Source organism: Mixophyes fleayi, chromosome 11, assembly GCF_038048845.1.
Source record: "Mixophyes fleayi isolate aMixFle1 chromosome 11, aMixFle1.hap1, whole genome shotgun sequence".
NCBI classification, from domain to species: domain Eukaryota; kingdom Metazoa; phylum Chordata; class Amphibia; order Anura; family Limnodynastidae; genus Mixophyes; species Mixophyes fleayi.
Window position 1 is genome coordinate 36,032,805 of NC_134412.1, and position 12,855 is coordinate 36,045,659.

The following is a 12,855-nucleotide window of genomic DNA, read 5'->3' on the forward strand; positions in this document are numbered from 1 at the left end:
CTTTTTGTGAAGACTTAACATCTTTATTGTGTACAAAGCATAGACAGTGAGTTTAGTTCTTGTATCCTCTACTGGCTCTGCGTCCCCTGGCACGCTCAAACTTTCTACCCTTAGAACGAATGTATGGCCTAGAAATAGAACAGAAAAAAAAAATTAGACAGAAAAAAAACAACATAATTCGAAAAAGGCAAACCATCAATGCTACAATCCAGTACAGAGCCATAGTAATACCTGAAAGGATATGAAAAAACGTAAACAAGTTTGAGAATGTTCACAATTCTTTACATTCAGGACATCCTTCATTCTAAATAAGCTGCTTGTAATTATGAAGGGCACTATGTTCAACCAAATGGGCTTTAAAATAGACATTTGGGACTAAAATGGTCTTCAGGTATGAACAAGATAATCAAATACATTTTTCTGCTTGAGGACCACATCCGGCCCATCTATGCAGTCATTAGACAACAGGAAATATTGTGCCTCTTTACATTAATATGCTCGGCCTGGCTACTGAACAATCAAATAAGTAATTGGGCAATCCACGCCGTTGGTATTGGAAACTGATAGGAGTGTACCCATCAGCTTTAGAATCCCTACTTGAAACACAAATCTCACATTAGATGGCACTAATGTTTATTAATAAGACTGCAATACTACATTATGGGCATCTCTCAATCGCTATAAGACATGTCTTCTAGATCTCTTCCTATTAACATGCCCACATGGGGGCACTGTCATTACAATCTACAATCATCATTTATATAGCGCCACTGATTCCGCAGCACTGTACAGAGAACTAATTCACATCAGTCCCTGCCCCATTGGAGCTTACAGTCTAAATTCCCTAACATACACACATTGATCTGCTATGAACAAGCAGCTGTTTCAACCACGTTACTACATACAAATACCTCTGTTTATCCCATGTTCAAACACAAGACTAAGGCTGACATTATAAAGTGATTATTACCCAATGGACATTACATAAACACAAATTTCTTAACGGGAATATTTTTACTGAAAATGTGTGGGATTATAAACACTATATGGGATGAATACGATTTAGTGCAATGTCCCGAGGAGCCTCACACAATGCATCGCCGAGGCATGTTCAGTATCTAAAAACATTGCTGCATTTTGCTTACACCTTAGAGGGGCAAGCAAAAATCAGGGATGTTTTAAGTTTTATAATACCTGGAAGTGTGCGCAGCGGGACCTTGTGATAACTTTAATCTCCGCCAACCCCCCGCAATAATTGGGATATATTTTTCCATTGACGGTTTTACAAATTAAACTTAAAATAGTTTAATAAATAGTGCAGTGTTCTTCCCAGAAAATTTTGCAAGCAGGATGACTAAGAAGTAGCCGGCTGGAGGCAGTGTGATACTTTTCAATAATATTGAAAAATGTTGGAAGGTTATTGCCCACACCTGCCAGGACTGGTGGTCAGTGGTCTAACACACACTGCTGGCTGTAGTGCTCTCAGTGCCTGTTATACTAGGAGAAAATTGTTTAGTCTATTATAATAGGACTGTTGAGCTCCAACAGCCAGTGATAGGTGCTGGGGAGAACACTGTAGTGACCTTTAATACATTTGAGAAAGGTCAGCAAACACAAAATGCAGAATACATTACACAAAGATTTTTTGTACAGTAAATCTAATAAGTTTATAGTCAAACTTACTTGGTGTGACTGTGTGGGGTACCTGGTGCCTTGCCAAAGTGTCTGTACACCTCACGTGCTTTACGAGGGCCTGGTGAGGGAAAGGGATAAACTGTTAATCTCCACTTTTTGCCTGAATTTAGTACAGCCTGAACAAAATGCTAATTGCAATTATGTCCACCCATCTGTATCAAATGCCTTAGGAATTATTTAAATTAGCTGCAGTTCCTGTGACCCTGAACTTGTATGATCATTCAAAGCCAATGTATCACAAGCTGGTAAGCGTGATGACCCAGGACGTTTCTCCAGAACACAGCGAGCTTGCTTCTGGATATTTCCAACTGGCCAAAAGCAAGTTATCACACTGGCACATTATATATATATATATATATATAGAATAAACTACAATGCTATAAAGTAAATGTAAACATGTTTGCAGATATCTGTTTAATGTACACTTGTGTGTAGGTACCAACAGTACTAGCTGAATAGATTATAAAAACACACAACAAACTGACAGCCTCAGTCAAAGTAATCGCCAGAAAGCATTGCCTCAAAATTAATACAATCTTTTCCTCTCCACATGAATCCCAGAAGCATTGTTCTGACAGACCAACTGTTTACTTTCTAGTAAAGCAAACCACAATATTGTAATATCTGTAGAGATACTGGGCAAGTAGCTTAATATCAATGTGGTCCCAAAACAAGCACGATAATCCAATCAAAATGGGTCCAATTATTATCGGACAAGTTGGTAAACGTGCTCAGAAATTGGCAGCTATTGACCTGTGTGTGCGTTCTTTCCTAACTCCATGACAGGCTTTGTTGCAGACAGAAAACAGACCATTCAGTCCAAGACCCAAATGGCCAGATCTCATAATTTAAGCCCCTAGAAAGTGGTCCAGATGTTCACGGATCCAGTCATTTGGCATGAACAAATGCTCATCCTATTAACACTTGCACTTATTGCCCATTCCAGCACTCACTAATACACTACTAAGTCAGTAATGAACTTTTTATTGACAGTAGAAGTATTTTGTTTGCTCACATTTCTGTAGCCAGTGGCATTTGTTCATTAAATAAAAGGACTGCACATCAACAAGCATGTACTGCAAATAAATCACACAGGAAGGACAACGAAGATATTCAAGAATTTTGAACTTATTGCTATTCCGTGGAGTCTAACATTCCCAAGAACCTCTGCAAACTCAGTGATGGGACACTGCTCAAGCAGGTTGCTCATAGTTAGACACAGAACTCTCAAGATAAAGATGATCGCTCTAAACAGTAATCTAAATATTCAAAATCAGTTAAGCTGGACACACTACAGGTTTTTCAGCCAACTATTGGGTCAATTGAGTGATAAATGACCATTCGGCCATTATCGCATTAGTGTGTATACTTAAACAATAATCATTCCAAAGTACCGATAGTTGTTTCCTGTGATTATTAAGCAAAACTATATATCTCGTTCCAATCCTGCAATGTGTATACACTCACTAGCAGGATCACCATAAGAGTTAGAGTTGCAATCTTTTCAGCCGACCGTGATGACAGTTGAGGAGCACAGGTCTGAAGGTAAATCTTTTAAAACATGTATAGTTTTTGTACACATGAATCTGCATACTGATCGTCACTTTTTTGCTGTCGATAACACATTGGTCAGAAAATTCTGTAGTGTGTCCCCAGACTTAGTACTGAAATACAGCAAGATGTTGCCAAAAAAAACAATACATTATTGCAGAGCTGTTTATCCGATGTAGATGTTCTTTCATCCTATACTTGATAAAAATACAAAGCAGACTGCGCTTGAGATGGGCGATATACCGGCATTATAGTAATACAGTAATAGGCGATATAGCCATTTTTCTTTCTTTCATTACTATGGTATTCGTGGACTACGTAGAGCTGCAGCCTTTTCTTTTTAAGGATTGCACTCATCTCAGGATAATGACTCCGCTTTAAGAGTATTTGCAGTCTCAAAGAGAACTGCAGGGAGAAATGTCTGTACGAGGAGGGAAATACGCACGCAAGGTTTCATCCACAAGAGTGTCAAACAGTGTGAGGATCACAAAACATTGGCACACACTGCTTAACATTTTTGTGGATTAAGCCTCACTTGATATAACTTTCAATAAGTTAATTATCGCCCAAACAGGAATAGAAATGTAAAGGAAAACAAACTGACCAAAAACATCAATCTGATCTCAAACTAAAGTGCGGCATTTAAAAGCTTACACCATGTAAAATATAGCTTTTAGTCCCTGAAAGCAGTGGGCCTTTGACAATCTTGCAGCCTCCACAGATTTATTTTCAATGCATAGAACAAAGTTGGAAACTTCTGCCTCAAAATGTGATGCATTGATTAACAGAATTTGGCAATATGGTGATTATGGGCAACATCTGTAACTGCACAATTATGCGGTACGGCTTTAAAAACAGCCATTCACATGAAAATTTGTTGTCAGTTTAAACAGGTTACTTTTCACTAAATTAAAGCAAAAAACCACCATCATAAAATTACCTGACAGCAAAACAGTATCCTGGCCTTTAGGGGAAGCAAGGGCCAGCTGGTCAAATGTCATGATTTGGCCTCCAGATTTAAGGATTCGGCTACGTGCTCCACTGGACACTTTAAGTGCACAAACCTATGATGAAAGAAAATGTTAAGCTATATTTACCCAAATCCATTAAATGGATCATAAATATCCTTAACAGCATTAAATAAAATAAGCATAGCCAACAGTCCCTGATAACAGTACAGTGCACACACCAGAGCTTGACAAAATTCAGATTTCAGGTCAAAATGTTGACTAGAAAATACACCATGGCAATGCCCCCGTATCTTTTTTGTACACCCTGCGATGGCCCCTTTATTCTCCTGGGCACCTTCTGTCAGCACAAGTATTGCATTGCCTGAGTCTTTCATTAAAGGGGTACGTAAGGAAAGAAAAAGAGAATTAAGACTTTTTATAGAGTCAAATTAAATGAGTGCGTCAGCGGGCAGTGAAGGAGAAAGACCAGTGGTGTCAGGAAACTGGATGTGATAACATGTTCAAGGAACAGTGAAGAAAGCATAAGAAGCCGATTAACCATCAATAAGAAATCAACTGCTGAATTTCCATTGGTGGCTAGACAGTACAAGGAGACATGGACTTGATTTATCATCAGAATAAAGAAACTGAATAACAAACAAGGCATTTTACACAAAGAGCCCCCTCACAAGGCAGTATAGATGGGCATTTTTTTCCCCCATATAAATTGCTGGCTCCCAATTCTTAGTTTATTCAAGCACCTTGTAACATTCACAAATGTTATCAAAGTAAAAGGGAACATTTCTGTAATAGTTATTAGTCACAATTTGCATTACATTGCTTTCCAAATCGAAACGAGAAGACCAAAATGATACATTTACAATTTTCGGGTGCTTGGCTGAAACATCAGGATGTCTACACGTTTCTATAGTGATCGAGTCTTGCTGCATTTACTTTATGAAACTGCGTAAACAAATGCTGACAAAAGGCTGGTGTATTGAAGGGGCGAAATCTAATAAATGTTTCGAAAAGCTCTTTATTTAAAGCCAACTGCATTTCAAGATTAGTCATTCTATAAAGGGGTTTTACACTTTAAATATTATTGTATGCCATCTCCCTCCTTCTCTGTATAACTGGCTACTACTCTGATACAACCACTGTTGGTATATATTTAGCAGGGTCCCAGCACTCTCAAAGCTGGAAATAACCTCTGGTGATGCTTGGGGTCTCCCCAGAACAGATTTCTGTTGAGGCTACAAATACAACATACCTTCAGTTTGGGAATATCCTGAATCCGGACATCATCTGTAATGCATCCCACCACCACAGCAGTTTTATTTTCACGGCCAGGAAGCTTCATCTTACGAATCTATAAATTAAAAGAATGCTTTTGTTCAAAAAGATAGCAGACACAAAATAGTCTATTCACTAGGAAAACTGAGGCTAGTCCCTTTTAACACACACGACAACTAATCGCTGTTATCAATCCTCATTTCTAAGTGTCTATCAGCTATTGAAACTGCCAAGAACAGGTACCACTAATATGAACATCAAGCTGGATTCATTAAGGTGCCATTTTGCCATTCCTTGTGATCTTTTTAACTTACAAGGCTGAGGTGACTGCTAATGCCCAATTTACAGAGCTGGAATGGGGTTTGACAGAGACAATATAGACCAGTGCGAGGGGCGCCATTACCTATGGCAGTGTTGGCTAACCTGTGAAACTACAAGTAGCAGCAATAAGCTGCTATATATTTGCAAAGCATGCTGGGACTTGTAGTTTCACAGGTTAGGCAACACTGACCTATGGCAAACATGCTTGTTCATAATTAACGTGTGAAACTTCATCCTACTCCTTGTGTTAGTGTAAATGAAGAGTTTACATATAGAACAGAACCAGCTCAAGTGTCCCAAAGTAAACTGCTTAACTGTTTGCATTAAGCAGTTAAACAAAAAAAACTGAGGAAAATGTGGTATGAACAGTATATCCCACTTTGCTTGGACACGATCATCTTCTATAATATGCAGCATCTTAACTAGAGCAGTTTTAAGAAACTTACCTGTCCCCCCAAAAAATTTAATTCCAGGTAATCTCTTATGAATATAATGATGTTCCTAGAGTATGTCTGCCATGTCGTCAAATGATAAATTGAGTTGGAAGATCGCACTCAATACTGAACATTTGAAACACTACCGATTCAACCATATACAAACAAACCAAAACTAACTTAGGATATTTAAGTATGAATATTTGCTTACCATGCGAGACAAAGACAGGGGTGGCCTGTTGGTGCGGCTCATGAATAAACGTTTTAGTACCACTCTATTGAAGTTGGAGTTGGTACGGCGGGCCAAGAAACGATAAAGCTGCAATAAAAAAAAAAAATCACTTTACATCGAAACAGTGAAATATCAGACTACAGAAACAATTGTTACCAGAACACAAACATTACTGACCTTAACCAAAAGTCGTAGATAGATATCCTGACTCTTTGGCTCCTTTCGCCGCACTTTGCGGTCTTTGTTGTGACGGATATCTACTCCCTAAATGAGGAAAGCAAAGCACATTTTACAATAAACACATTTAAAATAAAAAAAAAGTATTCAAGCCTTATAGTTAAGTTTTCATTAACCTCTGACAATGCAAAGTTCCACTAAACATGAGCGTTCAATGAAATCAATAATAATGAATAAAACCTTATGACCACATTTTACAGTTTACACTATGTCTGGTAACAGCAAATTGACTAGATCAGTAATCTAAGCACTGGTTTTGCCTGTAAAGTTCCACCACTCACTGCCTCTAAAAAAATAGAAGTCATCCTATCCAAAAGTGGAGGATTACACTGCCAATTAAAGGGCACCGTTAAAAAGTTAACTAAAATAACAGACATCAATACATATTATACTTCAAACACACCGTTTATCGAAACTTAGTAAGGAAAGGTAAAATTATATAAAACACACACACACTTCTGTCTAGTAAAATAATAAGTAGATATGATTAATTTAGGGACACTTATAGAATACATATAAGGCTTTATGTAGGTATGAGGAGCGGTGGTGACTTAGTAAAGGAAGCAGAGACTGTCAGGCATGTAACAGTAATCATGCTGCAGTCTATGAGCAGCCAAGCACACCAGGCAGGAGATAACAGCATGCTGACTGCTCACACCAGGCTGTTCCCACAGCCTCTGTCTCCAGCACTCAGAGTCCTATACCAGCTCTGTATAACACATAAGGCCGGGGAACAGATACATTCTTTATTAAACGACTTTCCGGGTCAGTTTCCACTCAATACTCGTCCAGCCAGAAGCCCCCCAGTATGATGCTGCGGACAGCGGCTTAAGAACGACTGCTGGTGGGAAAAGGGAAAGAGATGGCGGTTGATTGTAACAAAACTAGTTTTCTCACCATGATGGCGGCTGTAGCAGCAGCGGCTTCTCGGGGAGGAAAGGAAAGAGGAGGGGGGACCGCGGAGGCTTATGGGAAAGCACAGAGACAGGAAGTTGTCAGGTAGAGAAGAAGACGCTCTATCCACGTCACTCTATGTTCCTTGGCGCGCTGCATGATAGGCTGGATTAGAGGTCTGTGGTCTCCAGTTATAGCAGTTGTATAGGAGACATGAACACATGCACTTATAGTTTACTTGTAGACTTCGTCCTTATGTTACATTATATACGTCATGATGTAATGTTCTAAATTGTATTGAAATAATAAAAAACAAATTGAAATGTGTTTTTTTAGGAAGACAATGCAGTTTATTTTATCTGCTTCTCATTTCTTGGGTAAAAACTGCACCAGCATTCAGCACAAATAACATTCCAAGGGACCAGACCGGTTCCCGGTTATTACCTGCAGTTAAAAAATGGAGGTGCGCAGGAGTTTCTTTACTGTCCCATATGTTCATATCTATGCTTAGAAGGCCTTCATCTCACATACAAGTGATAGAGCTGTTTTTCTAGAATAAAAACAATGCATGTATGTATATTGTAATACATTGTATTACATTATTTGTTATCAACAGGTTTGTGTATTAAAGTGTAACTTACTCATTGTGCATATTTAAAATATGAAACATTGTAGAAATTAAATATTACTCTTATGTGAAATACAGCTACTTTAGTGTGTTGCTTTTTCTCCATTGAAAGCATTGGGTGAAAGAAAAAAGTTAGTGCCATCTAATGGCAGATAATTTAACTGCAGGCAATCATCCTGATCATCTTGTTTAGCACATCATCATCATCATCATCTATTTATTTATTTATATAGCGCCACTATTTCTGCAGCGCTGTACAGAGAACTTACTCACACCAGTCCCTGCCCCATTGGAGCTTACAATCTAAATCCCCTAACATACACACACACAGAGAGGACAATTTAATAGGAGCCAATTAACCTACCAGTATGTTTTTGGAGTGTGGAAGGAAACCAGAGCACCCGGAGGAAACCCAAACACACGGGGAGAACATGGAAACTCCACACAGATAAGGCCCTGGTCAGGAATCAAACTCATGACCCCAGTGCTGTGAGGCAGAAGTGCTAACTACTAAGCCACCGTGCTGCCCACATCCCTCTTTACTGTGCCTACAAATGAAAGGTATACACCTGGGAGGTGAAAGCGTTAACTGGATATCAGATTGTTCAAAACAATATTGCTTAGGTCTACAACTTTATAAGTCACAATAGGCTTTAGTTTTTAAGCAAATTTCAGGGACATGCAAGAACTGCATATATGATTTGTAACATTTATGTCCTGTTCCACTAGACATGTATATCTTTCTTTGTTCATAGTAATATTTGCTGATGTTGGACTTTGTGATTCACACTTGCACAGTGCTAGAATATCTACATGACTAAAACATATATAGATGATGATTTGATAAACTCAGAGCAAATACTACACCCCACATGTGTGTGTTTATTTGTCCCTCTGGCCAATTTGGTTCAACTTATCAGATCACTGGCCACTGAAGAAATATTGCTGACAGAGGTCGAAACGGAAGAGAATTGAACAATAAATTTAGCATAACCTGGAAAGCAAGATTTCTTGAAAATGTAAATACATTTTATAGATTTTTTTTTAAATATCACCAAAATGAATTTTTGTCATGATACCCTTTATTCCTAAGGACATACAGTATTTAAAACAGCTTATTTTGAAAACTATATTTATTTTCTTCCATTTTCATGATAATTTGCCCACCAGGGCAGCTGATCAGATTACAGCTAAAATACAAAATATTTTGTGATTTCTAGCAACCAATCCACAACTAGCTTTGCTATATCTAGTGCAGCATAGATAATAAAAGTGAATGTCTGATGGTATCTTTTCAGTACATTTGCACTTTTCTATTATCTAAAAACCCATGAATTTGATTTCATTACAGTATTTATTTTGAAAAATATAAACTTAAGTGTTGACTCCAGTGGAAGAGATTGCCCACCTCTTTCCCCCTAGCATACACTTCTTAGATGTGCCTGGCGACCGAGAGGAAGGCAAATATATTTTGTTTTAAATACAATCGTAGCAGTCTGGCAACATCTTCTGCCTGCTTCACAGTGCGCAGCCACACAGTTACTGGATATAATAGTGACATACCCAGTAGCACACTGACTGATGGATTATTCAAGCCCTTCACCAATAAGGTGGCAGGATGCTCTCACAAGTCACAACTAGGGAGGAACCAGAGGAAGGGTAAATCGTTTAATTGGATCACCCCCATGGATCTGGGGTCTGATCTTTACAACAATAGAGATTAGGGGGAGGTAGGGCTGTGTTTTAATGCCATCATTAATCTGGAGTTTGATGTATTATTACAGAGACTAGGTGGGTGGGCTCTATATTATAATGCAACCAGAGATATGGGGGCGGATTTTCTATTACAACAGCAATTGGGGGGGTGGCTCTGCTAATCCACCAAGTCTAGATCTGACCATGACTGACACTTGTTCATAAGGAAACAAACTGATGATGGTGATGATGGAAATAGATTGATTTAAAAAAAAAAACAACTACATAAAACAATACAAAGTTGGTTCACGAATATAATGCAATATACAATTTCATAAAAGTAATAATTAATCAAATAATCAGATCTAATAATAATTTAAATACCATATGAAATATTGATTTATTTAAATCCCAAAATAAACAGTTAAGAACAAATTGCATAAAATAAATAAATTAGATGATAATAAATAAAATAGTCCATTGGGTTTAAGTGCATGGCCAAAAATTATAAGAGTATTTCAATGGCCTTTATAAAGCCACATGGGGAAGCAAACGTTGGTGTTACTGCCAATGAGGCCAACTTCGTTCCCAATCTTGCATAAAGTATGGAATGGATGTGTGAATGAATGGATACTTGCAATAGGAATTAATGCATGTACTCTCAGTGAGCAAGAGGAGTAGACTTTTTGTGTGCCGATTATGAGTTCGGTATGAAACAATATGAGAGACCACAGCAGCTTCACGGATGATAAGCAAAAACTAATGAGACATCTAATACTGACTTAATAATGTAAAACATAGATAATACCGAGGCTCAACTAAATAATAGTTCCATAAATAAATTGGAATATATAATACTTTGAATGAATTGGTTGAGTCTCTGGAGATAAAGGAGAACGTTATATGGTCTGCAACAAACTAGCCCAGCTCTCTGAAGTACAGAGAGGTCTATTAGAGAATACAGCATGTAATGAATTGGTTTAAATATTACAATTAACCTATATAACACAATAGTGCTGTTACAAAGACAAGCTGCGATTTGTAAGATATTATTCCCACATCCAGAATAATTACTTGCTACAATATAATTTTAAATAAGGGAACTAGGAGGAACAGGAATATATCCAGTATTCTAAAAAAGAATACAACATACAGATGGGTTTCTGATATTGCTGTCTGTTCAATTGCTGTCTGTTCATTTGTGCCTTGTATGTTATATATAAAAAAATGCTATGAGACGTTTATTAAGGTGAGTGACATTCAGTGTCGGACTGGGGCATGAAGGGCCCACCGGGGAACTGCAATGCTAGGGGACCACCAGAGAGGGCGTGACCAGCCATTTAAGAGACGAGACCAGACACTAGACGGGGAGTGATCAGCCCACAAAGGACAGCTAGCACCAATGTGTAGTATATAAAGAATGCAGTGTGTATATAAAGAGTACACAGTCTTCACCTGCCCCTTAGATTGGGCGGAACAGTCACCAAAAATCGGGATTGTCCCACTAGACTCAGAACATTTGATAGACTGTCCTACCTGTTCTTGTCACTTTCACCACCTGTGGCTGCTGGTTTCTTTAGTTGCGGCTTGTCTGGATCCTGGAATGTTGGGAGCCCTATTTGGAAAAATAAATGGGTGCATTTAGAAAATTCCAAGCAGCCCCGGGATTAAATCAATAGGACCCACGATTAATACTTAGGCCTTCCTCCAGCCCCAACATTAAAGTAATAGTATTCCCATTTAATAAATAAACCTATTTCCCTCCTTCAAAACAGCCCCAGCAATAGATTAATAGCATTTATGTATAATAAATATTTCTATTTCCTGCAACCGTCACTGCAATTAAATAATTCATATTCACATTTCATAAATAGCCACCAAACCACCCCATCTTAAATTAATAGTCCCCTCTATAAAATTTAATTGCCCCACCATCACCCCACAAACAAAATAGCACCCATAAGCTAGCCACCACCTACCACACACATTACATTGTCACAAGCCCGCTGTGCCATCACACACATATTACTGTGCTCCTTCATCAGAATGCTGTGCCACCCTTCATCACCCTTTGCCATGCTGCTTTTGCCCCCCCCCCCCCTGTTATCCTGGCTCCCCTTTCATCACCTTGGACCATGCTGATTTGGCCTCCCTTCACACTCTGCCATGCTGCTTTGGCCCCCCTTCACACTCTGCCATGTTGCTTTGGCCCCAATTCACACTCTGCCATGCTGCTTTGGCCCCAATTCACACTCTGCCATGCTGCCTTTGCTCCCCCTTCACTCTCTGCCATGCTGCCTTTGCTTCCCCTTCACTCTCTGTCATGCTGTCTTTGCTCCCCCTTCATACTCTGCAGGAGCAGGCTGGGCCGGGGGGCAGGGGGGCATCGGCCCACCGGGCCGCTCAGTCCGACCCCTGTTTGGGCCGGCCCCAACTCCCCCGGAAGCCAAATTTGGATAACAATATCCGCGGCCGCATCGCAAAACACGCGTCATCAATGACGTGGCCGCATCGCGTGTCACGTGATGCGGCCGCCTGTGTGCCCCCCGGGCCGAGCTCTCCCAGCCCGCGCCTGATACTTTGCCATGCTGCCTTTGTCCCCCTTCACACTGTGCCATGCTGCCTTTGTCCCCCTTCACACTGTGCCATGCTGCCTTTGCTACCCCTTCACTCTGCCATGCTGCCTTTGTCACTCTTCACACTCTGCCATGCTATCTTTGCTCCCCCTACACACGCTGCCTATGCTGTCTTTGCTGCACACTTGCTTCCGTTCCTTCACTTACCTTTTCTATCGGCTTCTTTCTTTTCTTTTCTTCTCTTCTTCTGTCTTCTTGCGACTCCTCTCTGTGCCGCTCTTCACTGCACGTCGGGCGTGATGACGTCACGCCCGACATTCAGTGCGGACGGAGCAGGGAGGAGGAGGCA

At 39.7% G+C, this 12,855-nt stretch overlaps 1 protein-coding gene across 1 annotated transcript; it reads right to left on the reverse strand.

Moving 5' to 3' along the window:
• Position 1: 1 nt before the first annotated feature.
• Positions 2 to 7,716, reverse strand: RPL18 (ribosomal protein L18). The gene is made up of 7 exons (XM_075190660.1): positions 7,611 to 7,716; positions 6,654 to 6,740; positions 6,456 to 6,563; positions 5,467 to 5,565; positions 4,187 to 4,310; positions 1,684 to 1,753; positions 2 to 128 (listed from the first exon to the last, which is right to left on the reverse strand). The coding sequence occupies exons 1-7, from the start codon at positions 7,611 to 7,613 to the stop codon at positions 53 to 55; spliced, it is 567 nt and encodes a 188-aa protein (XP_075046761.1). The 5' UTR covers positions 7,614 to 7,716; the 3' UTR covers positions 2 to 52.
• Between the last annotated feature and the right edge of the window lie 5,139 nt (positions 7,717 to 12,855).